Source organism: Pempheris klunzingeri, chromosome 8, assembly GCF_042242105.1.
Source record: "Pempheris klunzingeri isolate RE-2024b chromosome 8, fPemKlu1.hap1, whole genome shotgun sequence".
NCBI classification, from domain to species: domain Eukaryota; kingdom Metazoa; phylum Chordata; class Actinopteri; order Acropomatiformes; family Pempheridae; genus Pempheris; species Pempheris klunzingeri.
The window spans coordinates 17,843,897-17,861,434 of record NC_092019.1 but is presented as its reverse complement, the minus strand read 5'-3'; the positions used below and the strand labels follow the sequence as shown (position 1 = coordinate 17,861,434).

Genomic DNA, 17,538 nt, shown 5'->3' with positions numbered 1-17,538 from the left:
GCGGTTTGAGGCCAGTTTTCAAATTTATTTGGATATCGCGCCAAGGCGGTGAAACTCTGACGTCACACACATGCGCCTTCGCTACCAGGAAGTTTCACACTAACACCACCACCTACTGGAGGAACATCGCCACTACAACACGAGGTTACAGCCGCCAACAGAAGGAAAAATTGAGACAAAGAGCACAAAGGCAAGCTTTTTGAGGTAGTAGCTGTATTCAAATGATTGACAACACAATCACCCCCTCTCCCCTGTACCAATGTTTCAGCTACAGAAATGACAATACTTTTCACAAAATGTCTTACTTTCTATTCAGCACTCAATCAAATGTTAAAATGAAATGTTTTAACTCACTACCACATATGACTAATACTGTCAGGATGCAGCATTTGTCCTCGTGTTCTTTTGCCCTCTTGTTATACTTGAAAAATAAAACTAGTGTTTCAAGGCTAAGCACAAGAAACTACCTATACAACAAAGACAAAAGGATCCATGGCAAAACAAGTTTTCAGGGAAAATACTTCAATGCAAATGTGAATTCAGTATAAAGTATTGTGACAATGTGGAACTGTTAAACCATTAGGGGCGGTTGTAGTGTTTTATTATTCACTCGTAAAGCAAAATATAAAAAAAGAAGTCACAATAAGAGCACCAAAGGTAACTAAAAAAAACAAACAAAATTGTTAATTGTTTAAAAAAACAAACAATATTTAAATACATTTGTAATGACTTGGCTCCTTCACACACACTGCATCAGACCAAGGCAAATTACGTAAACCAAAAGAAAAAGCACCAAATGTTAAGGAAGATGAGAAACAAAAATTCTAGTAACTAATGAAGAAATATTCTTCTCATTTTCTATCTGATCAGAGTCCACGTTTTGTTCCAGATGTTTTATTTTCTCTTTCTGTCTTGGGAGCATCGTGGACAATACCTGCATGGCACAGACGAAAAAAAAACAACAAAAACATTTAGCTGACTGACGTGGCAACTCACACCTTTACTGCACACAATGAAAACAGGATCGTACATTAAAGCCTCCATTTCACTGAGTTTCTTACCATTTCCCTCTTGGTTTGGTGGTCAGGCCCACACATGCAAAATGGAACCACTCAATAGAGCACTAGAGGAAAGACAAACAATGATAATGTACGTTAATGTTAAGTGATCCTGACAAAACCATTAAAACACGTGGTCAAAAATAAAATCAACCTTTTCAAAGAGAGACATCACATACAGCATGTGTAGTTTGGTATCTGCTAATCAATCACTCTCTATGTCGCCTGTGACCTTATCTACAGAGGAAGAGGCACGAGACTGCGGGACTCCTAAGCCTCTTGATCTGTGGTTAGCATCTGGGAAATAAATGTAAGGAAGAGGACGTACATCTACTCCACATAGGATGAATGATTCTTCATATAGATCATTATTCAAACTTCTGTTTTTTATTGTTATTCTTATTCAATCCTCTCAATTTCAGGCCTGTACCATAAACGCACAGTTGATGACCTTTGTGTTATTTGAATGGTATTTAAAGTAATTTAAATGAATACATTCATAAAATGATGTTGTTTGGACAGGCCATTCACATCACATGGCCAATAAAGGTAATACATGTATTTTTGTGTTCTTAGATATAATGTTTGATTTTTTTTTAAGCAAAACGTTGCAAAAATGGCATTTGGTACAAATTTATACTAAAAATCCTCATTTCCTCTTCCTGTAACATGTCATAATTTTGCCGATGGATCCTGCTCTTGCTAAACAAGTTTCCATTGAATAAAATATGATTATAGACTATTATAGACTATAAATGAACAAACCTGCAGAAGGAAATACAGATACAGAATCCACACTAGGAAACACACACACTAGCTTGCAGAGGATAAATTCAGCTGTGCTATGATAATTAATAATAATCACAATTGTCTCTAATTATTGTCTGAAGTACACAATTGTGATTTGTATTCAATACTTTCTTTGTATTTTTGTTTCTGTACTTGTATTTGTAATAAACACCATGTTGTGAGATCTTGTCATTCCTCTCTTTTCTTCAGATCAGTAACAGCTCTCTCCTCCACCACAGGCCCAAACACATGTGAATTAAACTTTTTCCACTTCGTCTTTCTCCACCTCTTCTGTAAATGCAACTCATGTAAATGTTTATCCCATCTACTTTAAAATTCTCAAATCAAATCCCACAGAATATCAAGTCCCACCTCAACACATCGTTTAATGCAGAAACATATAGAAAGATATGGTTAAATTCACATCCCAAAGTTGCTCAATGTGGGTGAGACTGACAAGAGGCCGTGGCAGAAAACTCACATCGGTGTTGTCACAGCCGATCATCTCGCCGTAGGAGACCTGATGGCACAGACAGTAGGTGGGTTCGTTGGGGTCCACTGGCATGTCCAGCACATCAGATGGGTGCACATTTCCAAAGTTGGCGGAGGGGCTGTTGAATTCTCCTCTGATGATGGGAAAAAGGGTATTGCAGGTGAAAATGGGAGTATGCTCCTAAAACTAACTGAAAATGATTGATTCCACACATGAAATCTAAACACTTGGCCATCACAAGCTATAAGCTATAGACACACAACATACGGCTGGAGGAGTTTGACTTTCTTCTGTGCACTCTTGGGACTGCCATCTTCATCTGAACTCTTCACTTTAGACCTCGTTTTAGCCGTCTTCTTTTCCTTCTGTCTGGACTCAACTGGAATCACACAACAACTTTACTAGACCACCAAGTTTGGTTTTGGGTGCCCTGTCAGTTCTTGCTGCAAATAATAAAATGATATAAAACAAATATAATAATGGACACACACACACCTTTCTTCCCCTTGCTGGAGGTGGAATCATAGTCCGTGCTCTCGATCTGCTTTTCCTTCAGGTCAGCCTCAAACCGAGCCAGGTCTGTGTCGAGACGTCTGATGTGTTTGTCGACCTGCAGAAAACAGAGCCTCAGTGGACTGATTGTGTTGCATACTTCATGTACATGCATCACAGTGGGTCTATCAACTGTCCATCACTCACATCTCCTACTGACGTATGTAAAACATTGTGATTGTTTCGAAAATACGAACCATCTCATAGGTCTGCATGGCCAGTTGCACCTTGTCATCTCCAAACTCCTTGCATTTACTGTAAGACTGCTGAATCTGCCTCAGTATGGACAGCTTTTGCTCAGAGGAAAGAGTCCGGGCGTTGGCTGTGTATTCTTTAGCCAAAGAGTCTATCTGTCCTTTTAGATCTAAAAGAGAAACAAAAAGTAAAAACTCACTCTAAAACAACATTACAAATGTGAAGTCACTGTTACCAATGAGATAAAACTTCTTTGTGTACAATCAATACTTCTCAAATGTACTAAAAAATAATTTCAATGTTTCAAACAACTAACATTTCAAAATCAAATGTTAGTTGTATATTCTCTTGCTTAACATGCATAAATGTTCATTTCAATTATCACTATAAACAGCTCACATTAAGCAATACAGGAACTGGCTAGTATCAGAGTTATATTTTTACTTCAGTTAACTGAAATGTTTTTTCACACCTAATTGGTAATCTAGTTTTACTCAACTATAATAACCATGACAAGGATACTGGCTAGAATGTTTTGTGAAACTGAAAGTTACTCACAATTAACAAAACTAAATTGATCTAAGTCAATTATTACCACAATGCTGTTCTTGAGAAACTGTTGGGGAGTTTGCACTACTAACGTACTAGTATCATCAGTGGTTCCCAAACTTTTTAAAATGAAGAAATGTCTGTCTGTCACCACTGTGGACATGAGTTGAGCAACAAGAATGATTCTACAGTCTTAAACTGTTTCATTTGAAGGGTTTTCAGCAGCCTGAATATCCAGTAAGGATCCAAAAAAGGCAAACATTAGTAGATGGACTATATCAGTTAGTGTAACAATTGCTTTAAATGTTTCTTAATGCTTTAATCATGTTGTGACCCCTCAGACTTCCCTTGGGATCCCCACCCCTTGTTTGGGAACCACAGCATTGATCACACTGCTTAAAGGTGAGACATGAAGGTGGAGTAGCGTGCTGTAACAGGCCTCTAGTACTGAGAGGAGTGCAGACGGCAACATGTGTTTTCACATCAGTTCAGGCTTAAAATTGCAGAGCGATTTCACAGTTCATTGTTCTCACCCTCTGTGCGTTGATCTAGATCCCTCATCAAATTGAAGTTTCTCTGCAACTCGAAGGGCAAGTTTTCTATGCCTGGCGTGGTGGAGGGGGAGACAACAAACAGTTTAATCCTACTTTCGGTGAGATCAACATGAAACAGCAACGCTGATGAAAGCAGGATGGCTAGCTTGATCATATGCGCTGGATGATGCTCCGGCTGCCATTAACGATAGCGCCTTGTGCTAGCTTTCATAAGCATTGCACGAAACAGTGAGGAGCACACAGACAATTGACTTGACTGCTTGTTAAAATAATTTAAACTACGTTATACTGCACGACTAGTACAGTATGTGTGCAGTGCAATCTCAAACCGCATCCTTTCTTCGCTACGGTGCGATGCGATATCCCAGCAAATAGACTGAGCCTAAACCCGCTCACCGTCAGTGAGCGGTTAAAGGACTCTGTTAAACATGCTGGCTGACCGGGAGCCAAACGACACAACGAAAGGCAAAGTATAAAACCAGCAAAGGACGCTGGAATATTTTCCGACATATGTAACGCATAATTAAAACCTTACTGTCCAAATAATGCTCCAAATACATCCCCGCCGCCATCTTAGAAAATGTAAACAACACAGCTTCCGGTCTGAAATGGTGCGATCTGATTGGTTGTTTGCTCACCCCTGACAACCCCAGTGAAGACAGTGTGTGTGTGTGTGTGTGTGTGTGTGTGTGTGTGTGTGTGTGTGTGTGTGTGTGTGTGTGTGTGTTTTAATTTTCAAGTACAAACTCATAAATGTGATCAATACTAGTTGGCATATGGCAAGCTCCTTTAATATATTAAATATTAACTGGAGTCACATCAAAGATTAAAGATTCAATTAACCAGAAATGTAAAATTTAAGACTTTTTTTACTGTACAACTCTGACAACTGAACCAATAAAACTTTACGGCAAATCAAACTAAAGACAATTCACCTCTGAATTATTGAGGGTATTTTTTTTCATTTACATTATGACCAGTTTGAACTGAAATTCAAGGTACCTTCAGTGTAGTTGTGACTACTCATAATTTCAACTAAAAGGTGCCAGTTTGGATGATCAAAAATTAATCAATACTGGTCAAATTTCAATTGTAGCTATCTGAAACTGGACTTGTGACTAATCAAAAATAAACTGCCATGTCAAAATACATTTCCAGTTGTTGAAAACAGAATTAGCCATGGTCAAGTGAAAGCTATTAAGTGCTAAAAGTATTTTCCACAGCAGGCTTGAATATTTAACTCTACCGATTAAGCAACCGGATGATAAAAGTGAACCTAAAACAGGTAAAACTTCCCACTGATGAATGATGACACAAGTGATGAGAAAAACATCGTAGAAGATTTATTATGTCTCAGAGATTTATGGAGGTCGTCCCACCCTGCAATTAAACCAACAAATGAACATAATGAGTATTCTGATTCTGTAATACAAATAAAAAAGGGAGGACCCAACACTTCAGAGAGCGCGCCGCTGACCAGTCCAATTCATTTGTACGCAGGCATTACAAAGATATCTGACTTGACACACTGCTCTGAAACTACGGAGCACGCCGACCTGAGCGCTCGTTAGCTGGAGGGAGGTGATCTGGGTCCAAAGGGAGGCTCTACAAAGCTCTTACATGATCTTTAACGCTTTATCACACTGTACACATCATCACTCTGTATCTTGTTTTTGTAACATGTGCTTCAACTTTTTGAATTTGTTCTTTCCAATCCTGTGCTTGGCCTTCTTGGGTCCTTTCTTCTGTCTGCCGTCCTTTTTCTCAAATCTGTTCCCTTCCTTTTTGTCAGCCTTTGATGCTTTACTTTCAGCAGCTGTCTTCACTGCGGGCTTCTTGGCCTCTGCCCCTTTCACAGTCTCTCCATCCATCTTGGCGATCTTTGCCTTTTTTGGTCCAGCGGGTAAGTCCTTTTTGCCTTTCGGGCTGGCGTTTGCCGTTTTCTTGGCTGCTGTTCCATTGGTTTGGGTTTTCTTCTTTAAGGCACCTGCCTTCCCCGTGACAATCTTCTTTGTCTTGTCACTTTTGGATGGTTTCTCTTCTGGAGATTCTGTAACAACCGTGGCCTCAGGAGCGTCTGCCATTTCATCTTCTAAACCAATGACAAACGCACAGGATGAATTCAAATTAAACGGGATAACCACCTTGATTTAATTTGCCACATGCTCATAAGAGAAAATGTTACCTTTTCCTCCTGGTGTAGTTGGAATTACATTAGAGAATTTCTTGAGCTTGGCCACAAAAAACCCATCCATGTTGTGGGAGTGAGGGTAGAATCGCCGAGACAGTCGCAGAGAAGGATGGAATCTGCGCTCTTTGAACCTAAAAGAAAGGAAAAATAATCTTAATCTTGCCCCTCAGTGCTTCAGCCACTTACTGAAAGCGCTCACTGGTTATCTCATCTACCTGGTGAAGCCCTCCTTGCCAAAGTCGAGTCCTGTGGGAACTAGTTTGACGTTCCTTTTCTTTAAAGCGTAGTCCACCACCCATTCATTCTCCTCCACCTGGTGGAATACATTTTGATCATTACCCAAACTTCTCTTCTCACAAATAACATGTAAATCTAAGATGAAAAACATGAAACAGAACTAGTTTGGATTAGATGTATACAGCAGTACACAAACCATTATTGAGCATGTGCAGTAGACCAGATATCCTCCTGTGGGAGACTCGGCGTTGACAGAGTCGATGGCGGATAGAATCAGTTCTTTCTGCAAGTGAGCAGAGCGCTGGATGTCTGCCTCGTCCTGAAATAGGAAATAGGAGAGGGGAAGAAAAAAGTGTTTAACGCTGCTTAAACCCATAAGTGTGTATCTGTACTGGTGCATATGTAAACAGTGGACGGTGTTTTACCTTGCTGGTCTTCACAGCTGGATCTTTGGCGATGACTCCAGTGCCTGAGCATGGAGCATCAAGCAGCACTCTATCAAACCCACCCATTACCTGAAGGGGACGTTTTCAACAAGTCAGTACACTTTATAAAACGTCAGAGTCAATGTAAACTACAGAGATGTTTTTCTGTTTTTCTACAGATGTATGCGAGTTACCTTTGGGAACTGCCTTCCATCGTAGTTGCAGACAACAGTGTTGGTGACCCCCAGACGGTGGATGTTTCCCACCACGCTCTTCAGTCTGTCAGCGTTGGCGTCGTTAGCCACGATCACCCCGGTGTTCCTCATCAGCTGAGCTAAAGGTATCGTTCAACAGATTTGCATGTGAAAAAAGTTTGTATTTGCCTTCATTTGCATTTGTCTACATAACGACTGAAAACGTTGCAAAAATAAACCAATTAGTCGACCCACACAAAGTTGATCTGAAACTATTTTGATAGTTAATTCATTATTTGGGTGTTTTTTCAAGCAAAAATACCAAACATTCACTAGTCCCAGCTTCCCAAATACAATTACTTTATTTTTTTTTCAAGGAATTAAAAATAAATCATGTTGGGATCTCGCAAATCATAAAAGGGAACAATCACAATTTTCTGACATTGTGTGGACACAAAAAATAAATAAATTATCAATGTTACTGTTCAGTGACAGATTTAATCTATATTACACAGTTTGAGACACTTTATAGAATTACTGTAATTACACCAGTATAACTGCAGCACGTCTTACCAATATAGGTTGTTTTGCCTCCTGGAGCTGAGCTCATGTCCAGCACCAACTCTCCCTCCTGTGGAGAGAGCGCCATCACGGGCAGAAAACTGGAAGCTCCTTGCAGCATGTACTGACCAGACAGATACTCTGGTGTCGCACCTGTTTTGAAATACGGAAAGAATGACTATTAAGGCTTGTGTGGCTGCAGTCGGCTTAAGATATTTATCAGTAAAGGCCCTTAATAGCTCAAGCGGGATGGTTGACATGAGTGCAATGACACTTACCTACTGGTACTGAGGAGTCATAGATGACCAAACCTACTTTAGACCATTTCCCCAGTGGGTCCAGGTTCACTCCTCTGTTAATCAACGCCTAAACAAGGGAAAAAAGCACTAGACATTACTACTAGTCATCTGATGAGGAGGTTGTGTTGTGTTATTGTGTTCAGTGGTGGTTTTGGGGTCAAAGATAAAAAACCTTCCTTTTTGACAAAGCATATATTTAAGGGCTCAGGCCTTAGACCAGCCCCTAGTCATGCTGCTATAGGCTTAGACTGCCGGGGGACTCCTATGGTGCACTGGGCTCCTCTATTCTCTATCCTCCTCTTCCTCTTCATCATTATGTCTCATGTCAGCCAAATGTCTGCCTCTAACTTGCTATCTTCCCCGGAGCTTTTCTGTGCTTTCTCATCTCTCAGGTTCCTGTGGATCCTGTGGATCCTGGTCCTGGTCCTGCTGATGTGGTCCTCTGGTTCCTGTGGGTCCTGGTCCTGGTCCCGCTGATGTGGTTCTCTGGTTCCTGTGGATCCTGGTCATGGTTCTGCTGATGTGGTTCTCGGGTTCCTGTGGATCCTGGTCCTGGTCCTGCTCATGTGGTTCTCCATCAGCCAATGGATGTGCGTCTGTCCAAGGCTACAGCCTGTCCATCCTTGGGAGCTGGATCTCTCCTTCACTGTGGTGCTCCGAGAGGTTTCTCTTTTCCCACTGGGTTTTTTGAGTTTTTCCTTCCCGAAGAAGGAGGGTCATAAAGGGCAGGTGATGCCTTGGACTGATCCACCGGACTGATCCATTGGCCTCATCGACTGCTGGACTCTTTATTAGATTGTTTGTTCGCTTACACTTGTTTATTTCAGTGAACTTTGTAAAGCACTATGAGACACTCTGTTGTGATATTGGGCTATACAAATTGAATTGAATTGAATTGAAAGATAGAATTATAAGCAAAGCCAAACTATAAACATCTGCGTCTTTTACAATGTTGATATCTGGATATTCTTCTATTGATTTCATTCACATTGTTAGTCCAAATTACCCGTGGTCACATGTCTGGCCTATAATATGAATTTTGACATTTGGTCTCTCTCTCTCTCATATCCCGAGCCGTTACCTGTGCAAGATCCCGTCTCCTCGTTTTCAGCGTGTTGGTCCGAATAGTGACAGGTCTCTGAATTTCATTGGCCTCAAGGAAATCAACCAGCTGTCAGCAAGACAAACAATTAATATGGGTTGTATCAGTCAGATCTAATCATGATGAGAAGAACGTCAGGATTTCACTGATGTGAATATGCCTTCTTTCCTCCAGGCAAATAAATAAAAACCACCCACCTCTGAAAGAGGAAAGAGGTCGATTAATTTCTCAATTAGGAAGTTGTTGTAGCTGTAATAGGTACAGAGATCCTTCGTCAGAAGAGAGATGTACTCTGCTCTCTCTTTCCCCTCCTCCCTTTTTTGGGAGAAATTACAAAGGACATCAATGTTGTCCTTTATTCTTTGATGGATCGTCTTCAGGTCTAGAGGCAGGACACCTGAAAGGGCGGATAAGCAAAGGATTTAGATTAAGATTTAGCTTAAATTTGCTATTTTAAAAAAAAGAATTATCTTACTGAGAAAAAAAACAAAAACAACAACTGCAGACTCAGTCACCTTCCTTCTCCCTTTCCTCTGGTCCAGGCAGCCTGAATGTTTCCATTTCATCTATGTTGGTTTGTAGAGTGTCTTCCTCATCCATGTCAGCGTCTGATTTTTTCTCCTCTTCATCATCATCATCATCTTCTTCCACTTCATCATCATCATCATCATCATCGTCATCACTCCCTAGAGCCATGGTTTCCTTCAGCTTTTTCGCTTTCTTGGCTGCACGCTCAATGGGAAGAAGCTAAATGGGGAGCACAAACCGAGGAAAGTCATCACTAAATTATACTAACACACATTAACTGCCCTTGCACTCCCTGATTTTGTTGAAGCACTTCAACAGTGAAGTGGGAGGGAAATTAGAGTCTGTCGTGAAATCGGGGATTGTATATGTTTGCAGTTACATGTCCACATTTGAATCACAACTTCAGTCAAACTTCAGTCATAAATACAGAAAACAAAATAGCAGCAGAACCATTTCACATACTTCTTCTTCATCGCTTTCTTCTTCAGCTGCTTCTTCGTCACTGCCACCATCTAGTGTACCGTAGTCGTCAACCATTTCATCATCATCTTCATCATCATCATCACCACCATCATCGTCGTCGTCGTCATCCTCCTCCTCCTCGTCGTCCTCCCCTTCTTTCACCCCCAATTTGGCACCCTTCTTTCTTTCCTCTATCTTCTTCTTCTGCTGCTGCTGCTGCTGCTGCTGCTCCTCCTCATCTTCCTCTTCCTCCCAGTGTTCTTCACTGTCATCCTCACTTTCAGGTTCATCAATTTTGCGCTTCCTCTTTGCTGGTGTCAACCATTTGCTGTTCTCATCAGTGAATCCTGTAGATAAAAAGAAGACCATAAATACCACGTATATACATATTCTGTGATTAAAAATAACTGCTTTAGCAACAACAGTTCAAAGACACATAATTTCAAGTCTCACACACACATTTAACATAATCATCTGTTGTTCCTGTAAAGGCCACAAACCTCCCCTACAGACAACATATTTCTTAGACCCACAGAACACCACATCCAAAATTTTTCTGTTAACTGCCAGCCAACGCATGCACATCCTTCAGTTCTTTGCAGGTACTGGGTAACCATTTTTTTGTGTAAAAAGGAAACGTCACAACCACCTTCACAGACACTGATGTGCTTACCTGTCTTGGACTGTTCCTCTGTAGCATCCTTAGGCTTTTTCAAATTCTGGGCTCTTTTTGCAGCTCTGTCAAATGACAATACGAATGAGCAACTTCTAACTTGTAAACACAAAAATGTTGTTTCATGCCATGTGGCCAGTCAGTTGCTTACCTTTTCCTGCCTCGACTCGACAGCCGTTTTGTTCCGGTTTCCTCTGCAAACAGAAAAGAAACATAACGTTGATGATAATGTAGTCAGCAAGATAAAACGGCTGGTGTTAAACGCAACGGTACAGAGTGTGTCTTCATAAACCAGCTGATGTAAAGGATGCAGTGATCATCATCATTCATTCAGGGTTCGTGCAGCTTTTTAAGAGTAAAATTCAAGCACTTTCAAGGTACCTCAACCAAAACTTTCCAGACTCTTGAAGCCTTATCGTCACATCTTAATTGCTACTTTAAATGCAACTGCAAAAATTAAAGTTTTGTAATTAATGTATAACATCACAGTTTATTTTACCAGGTTTTTAAATTAACTTTGATAGTATGTTTTGGTCATGATTACCATCTGGTGAGAGGTGCCAAGACACAACATTTCTCCTGTTTACTTCATGTAATAAAATATTTTTGGTTTATACCTGTGATTATGTTGATGAAAGGCCAGATTATGTTGAAAAATCAAGCATTTTTGAAGTAGTATATTCAAATTCAGCCTTGAAAACATTACAGTTAAAATTAAACATTTTCCAAACTTTTAAGACTTGGTACGAACCCTCATCATTTATAAACTTGGCCAACTCTGTCTCTGCTCCTTGTTGCTTCCTGGATTTCTTCCCCGGGCCTCTCTTCACCTTATTGGTGGGATCCAACTTTCGCCCCATGACTCCGAGCTAAACAAATAACCTGAAAAGCAGAAGAGAATAATGCTTCATCTTTTAGAAACCTGTGCACAATGTCAGTGTATGTGATCAGAGGTCACTGCTAGAGCCGTCTTTAGACCATGTTGTGTCGTGGTGGGACTCATTTGCCTGTGAGTAGATGGCTGCAGAACTTCACATCAGTCACATGTCACATCACAGTGTGACATGTACCTACACATACAGTAAGTTACAGCATGTTGTACTGAAGTAAAATCCATCCAACATCCCTGAAACACTATCATTATTTAACTAAATGAAGGATTACCTGACCACTAACTACAAAAATATGACCAGATGTTAAGCTCTGAATCTAATCCAAATACACTGTGGGTTATGTACGTATATGCTTGAACCTCAAGCAATGTAACATAAAAATTAATTGTTAAAAGAGAAAAAAAAAAAAATACAAGTAAGGTATATGTTCGGATGTGAGATCATCTGTAAGACATAAACACTTACAAAGATTTTACTTGAGGAGTGATGAGGAGGGAGGCCATACACAACAGAAAACAGTTTCTCAAACTCATCAGTTCACCAGAGGTACATAATTTTCCTTCAAATTATTCCATATGGATTCGAAATTACTTTGCTAGAGACATGGCTAACCTAAATGTAAAATCATAGGACGTTCATAGGCTTGAGCTCTTTTGCAGTGACATTAAAGACAGACCGAACATTAATTTACCTTAACTGAAGGACGCAGTTATTAACGCTGACTGAGTATTTACTAATGAGCGCAGCTACAATTCTTCACATACTCACCGCTTAATGTGTTTCTATTTAACCCAACCTGCACGGTGTAAGATAAAATGTCCACACGTGAACTTTCCTTCAACACGTTGTAAAGGAACTTCCGGCGCACACGAGTGACCAGCTGACGGTGATCCGCGTGCACACACACACACAAACGCACACACTCAAAGACTTTTTAGGAGACACAGTTTCTAATATTAAACACCAAACCCATTATTACAGAGCTTACAATGGTTGCACAAAAAGTTATTCATGTCATTTAAAGGCGCTAACTGGTTACTGAGCACCCCCTTGTGAACGCGCACTTCTTCTGTGACGCACATATTCTGCGACAGTCCGGTCGAAGGCATCATGGTGGAGCCTGTTTCGAAGAAGCGTGGTCTTGAACATTTGGACGAATATGAACCAAAAGCAGCCAAACACCTCCGCAGTCTGCATGACCGAATGGCAGAGAGGAGACTGGTTGTTGTTCTGGAGGGGGCATCATTAGAAACAGTGAAGGTAAAGCGTCTGGGTTTGTGTGTTTGTGTTGTTGTGATGCAGCCCCTGCCTGCTACAAGTGGAAGTGACACCAGAACCACACGTCTGCATTTAACCAGCACAATAAGTTCATTTATAGCCAGTCAGTTTTCATGTTTTCTGTTCCTCAGGTCGGAAAAACCTTTGAGCTGTTAAACTGTGACCAACACAAAAATATAATCGTCAAAAGTGGGAGGAATCCTGGAAATATAAGACCTGATATCACACATCAGGTAAGCACTTTTTCAGAATAATACATACAACTTTATTCTTCACTTACGTCTGTCATACAGAGAGGCTGAATTCTCAGTTCACTGCTGTTTTAATCACTGAAGAAAAGTCTGAAATATGAGCAGAGATTCAGAGGTTTGGATTGAGGCTTCAGTAACCTTGGAGATAAAAAACCAAACATGTAGAGCCCGATTGATATATTGGCAATCATCATGGCCGATTTTAGCTTAACACACATATTTTAATATCTGCAGATGTTTCAGATAAAAATGAACAGCTGTGACCGTTTGCACTAGTATAGAAAGAGTCTCACTCACATAGTTTGTCCACCAAAGAGCACTGAAAAGTTGAATTTAAAGCATCCTCATCAAATGTTTGTCTATCCTGTATTTATGTTAAAACTGAGACACCCATACTGACTGAAATGTCCTCCGCAATTTTTTTAAAACCTCAAATACAGACATCACGTCAAAAATCCACTGTTGTTTGGCCTCCACTAAAAATTTCGTCTCATCTAATCTAAATATAGTCTAATTACCATGGTCTGTCAGATATACCTTTATGGTATGATGTCAGATTGTCTGTTTTTAAGTCGATGTCAGCTCTTTAGAGAAGTAGCTACATCAATACAATATTACTACGATGTTCTTTAAAATATTTGATTAAATCAAGCACATAACCACATCATACTGTATGTTTTTATGTGTGTTCTGTGTCTACAAGCAAGCAATTTCTTCATGTAAATTTCCTCGACACATGCCTGTGATAAGGTGCCACATAAATAAATTTTAACTTGAACATCTTGTTTCCTTATTCCAGTGTCTGCTCATGTTGATGGACAGTCCACTGAACAGGGCAGGCCTGTTGCAGGTTTACATCCACACAGAGAAAAACGCCTTAATAGAAATCAACCCGCAGACCCGCATCCCGAGAACCTTCTCTCGCTTCTGTGGCCTTATGGGTAAACTTCCAATGTTGAATGCTTCCTGTGTATAAACTACATATATGTAGAGTTGATCTTTGTGCAGCTTAAGTACAAAATGCAGTTGTTCTCACCCATCTTCTTATCATTCTTTCTTCTTTTCTCCGGTCGTAGTTCAGCTGCTGCACAAGCTGAGTGTCAGAGCTGCTGACGGTCCTCAGAAGCTTCTGAGGATGATTAAGAACCCAGTGTCTGACCACCTGCCTCCTGGCTGCCCCCGCATAAGCACCTCCTTCTCTTCTGGAGAGGCCGTCTGCCCCCGGACTGTGGTGCCAGAGGGACCGGCTGCAGTGGTGATCGGAGCATTTGCGCATGGAGCGGTGAGAAAAGGCTCTAGATGGTAGCCGATTTACTGCTTTTAACATCAAATATCTGTAACTGACCTCTTTGTCTTTATTAGGTGAATGTGGACTACACAGAGAAGACTGTGTCCATCAGTAACTACCCTCTGTCTGCAGCATTGACCTGTGCCAAGATGTGCTCTGCCTTTGAGGAGGTGTGGGGCGTCCTGTGACAAACTGTCAATGAAGGCAGGCATGGAGAAAAGAGTACATGGACATTTTACAATGGACTAGGAATGGATATGATGAAAACGTTGGGCTGAAAGTTTTTTCCATTGATAGTACATTGATGGACTACAGACATGTATCCTGTTACACACTGTATGTGTGTATTTGTATGATGGTGTTTGTATAATAGGTTTCTGTACCCGGCGTTCCCTTTTCATGTTTTTTATGCCATTACCTATTGCACCACTGAGTTTTGGATTACCAATCAATACAGTTACATTAAAATATATGACTAAATAATGAGTGATTTTGTTTCATATAGACTGAGAAGAATCCACAAAAAGAAATTATATGTGCAAAATATTATGAGATGATAAAGATGACATTTCCCCAAGAACATGGAAGTGTAAAATGAAAATAAGAAAATACTTTTTCAACAGAGCTGATGCATCAAAAGGAAATGTACAATTTCAGGTTGCCACAAAGGTTTGAGTTTATTACAGCTCACCATGAATTACTCTAAATGCTAATTCTAATAGTAGTGAGCTCTCCTGCGTTGCCGTGTTTTTAATCTTGGTCTTGCTTTAGGGACCCTCCTTGCTGGCTGTCTTTTCCAGGAAGATTTATACAGATGCTGGTTTTGCTTTGGTCGACGTCTTTGAGTCCTCTGAGCCTTCCGAACTTGTGCTGTTCGGGAAATTCCAGATCTGTGTTTCCTCCCTTCTGGCTTTGGCGATTTTCTTGCTTTAGGTGTCCTCCTACTTGGTTTGTGTGATCTGGCTGCTGGTTTACGCGTCTTCCCAGTTAGTCTGTGTGATCTGGCTGCTGGTTTACGTGTCTTCCTTGTTAGTTTGTTTGATCTGGCTGCAGGTTTACGAGTCTTCCTTGTTAGTCTGTGTGATCTGGCTGCTGGTTTACGAGTCTTCCTTGTTAGTTTGTGTGATCTGGCTGCTGGTTTACGAGTCTTCCTTGTTAGTTTGTGTGATCTGGCTGCTGGTTTACGAGTCTTCCTTGTTAGTTTGTGTGATCTGGCTGCTGGTTTCCGCGTATTGCTTTTTGGTTTGTGTGATCTGGCTGCTGGATTGGGATTCTTCCTGACTCGTCTCTGTAACTTTTCTACTCCGTTGGGGAATTTGCTGGCTGCTTTGCTCTGCTTCGGCTTTCCTTTGGGTTTTAGGGATTTCTCACCTCCTGTCCCTACTTGCTTTGTGTCTGTCTGTTTCTGATTTTTGTAGAAAATAAAAGATTGGAAATTACAATTACTTTTGGATTATTGTCGACAATACAAACCTGTTGTCTCTAACTTGTATATGAAATGGAAAAGTCACAGTCACTGCATCACATGGGGAAGAAAACTGCTGCTGAATTCAATAGATAAAAACTAAAGTATGTTTCACTTTGTTTCATGTTTCAGCAAATGTGTAACATGTACAGAGCATTGCAGCATCAATTTGCAAAAAATTCTGCCCTACTGTTTGTCAATCAAATTTACAGGCAAACATACATAAAATGATAAAAGCAGAGGTTCTTTTACCATGTTGTTGAGCCTGAATGATGAATTTCTTGTAGTTCGTACGAGTGCCTCATTGTCAACCAGCCTTTTGGTCACCACGTTCACCCGCCTGTTGTTCTTGGTGACATCGTAGCCTCCAGCAGCCAGCGTCTGCTTGAGCTCTGCCATAGAGATGCCACCTCTGTGTTTGCACTGGGAAACAACACTGAGGATGAGCTGGGAGACTTGAGGTGAGGCTGGCTTTGCAGTGTTGGTCTTGGGTGCATTCTCAGCCTTGGTTTGAATCTGATGCTTGAAAAGGCGAACAGGAGTCTCTGAAAGACCAATAAAGACGGGAAGGTGATAGCAGGAGGGCCTTCATGTTGGGAAATATGTAGCCACAGACCGTGTCACTGAATAAAATGAAATTGATGGATACTATATATTTTATTTGATATATTTAAAAATGCACCATCTTTACTTTAGAAAAAAATCAATATTTTAATATCTGCCCTCACATTAGGTCTCTGATCATTTCCTTGCTTATGTGGAAGTACTCATCACAGCGTAGAGGCTAACAAGTAAAGTATTAAAGTACAAAAAGTACTCATGCAGTACTCATCCCATTCAGGCTGATGAACATTATTGAATCAAAATTATTAATACATTTATATGCACATTAATGTTGCAGCTGGTAATGGTAGGACTTATTTTTCTATACACTTACTGCCCATATGATGCTACCAGTGGCTTGTGAATTTCACCAAGCGATAAATAAAGTTTCATGTTTGTCCATGATTAAACACCAGTAAAATAAATTTGATGTTGACTATATTTTATATTATTAATCTGAATTTGCAAAGTAACTCAAGTTATCAAATTAATGTGGCGTAAAAGATGAGATGTTAGCTAGTGGAGGTAAAGTAGCAGAAAATGTATCTAAATATTTAAGCAACATTACCTTCAAACTGTACTCAAGCACAGTATCTAACCTAGTTAGCTACTTTCCCTCATTTCCCCCATTTAGGTTAAATCACAATCAGAATCTGAATCAGAATTACTTTAATAATCCCCAGGGGGAAATTGCTTTTTGTTACACACAACTCCAAAAGAATAAGTATAAGAATACACTTCAAACACAAGTGCAGAAGTCTTATAATAATAATAATAACAATAATAAATAAAATAATAAATGTTAGCTGGAGCAAGTTCAAATATTAACCAAAAGACGAACATTTTTTAACTAAAATTTTTACTTTTAGCTGTTAGCTGTGACCTCATTGGCTAGCTA

The 17,538-nt window shown here is 40.2% G+C and overlaps 3 protein-coding genes across 4 annotated transcripts; 1 reads left to right on the top strand and 2 right to left on the bottom strand.

Annotated features, from left to right (window-relative positions):
- Positions 1–216: 216 nt before the first annotated feature.
- On the bottom strand, positions 217–4,777 carry ing4 (inhibitor of growth family, member 4). Its single transcript, XM_070835294.1, has 8 exons — positions 4,726–4,777; positions 4,170–4,241; positions 3,090–3,256; positions 2,836–2,950; positions 2,608–2,719; positions 2,329–2,473; positions 1,062–1,123; positions 217–934 (listed from the first exon to the last, which is right to left on the bottom strand). The coding sequence occupies exons 1-8, from the start codon at positions 4,760–4,762 to the stop codon at positions 895–897; spliced, it is 750 nt and encodes a 249-aa protein (XP_070691395.1). The 5' UTR covers positions 4,763–4,777; the 3' UTR covers positions 217–894.
- Positions 4,778–5,511: 734 nt separating this feature from the next.
- On the bottom strand, positions 5,512–12,592 carry nop2 (NOP2 nucleolar protein homolog (yeast)). 2 transcript variants are annotated; one of them, XM_070835855.1, is made up of 16 exons: positions 12,524–12,592; positions 11,614–11,744; positions 11,014–11,056; positions 10,863–10,927; positions 10,190–10,536; positions 9,715–9,946; positions 9,397–9,596; positions 9,179–9,268; positions 8,077–8,164; positions 7,811–7,951; positions 7,238–7,377; positions 7,044–7,133; positions 6,815–6,937; positions 6,597–6,694; positions 6,376–6,512; positions 5,512–6,282 (listed from the first exon to the last, which is right to left on the bottom strand). In XM_070835855.1, exons 2-16 carry the CDS (start codon positions 11,720–11,722, stop codon positions 5,846–5,848), a joined length of 2,340 nt encoding a protein of 779 aa, XP_070691956.1. In that variant the 5' UTR covers positions 11,723–11,744; positions 12,524–12,592; the 3' UTR covers positions 5,512–5,845. The 2 variants fall into 2 exon arrangements, with proteins under 2 accessions (XP_070691956.1, XP_070691957.1); XM_070835856.1 differs by having other exon boundaries at positions 9,715–9,849; positions 10,294–10,536.
- Positions 12,593–12,854: 262 nt separating this feature from the next.
- emg1 (EMG1 N1-specific pseudouridine methyltransferase) lies at positions 12,855–15,014 on the top strand. Its single transcript, XM_070835810.1, has 5 exons — positions 12,855–13,015; positions 13,165–13,266; positions 14,084–14,225; positions 14,361–14,566; positions 14,647–15,014. The coding sequence occupies exons 1-5, from the start codon at positions 12,866–12,868 to the stop codon at positions 14,758–14,760; spliced, it is 714 nt and encodes a 237-aa protein (XP_070691911.1). The 5' UTR covers positions 12,855–12,865; the 3' UTR covers positions 14,761–15,014.
- Positions 15,015–17,538: the final 2,524 nt, after the last annotated feature.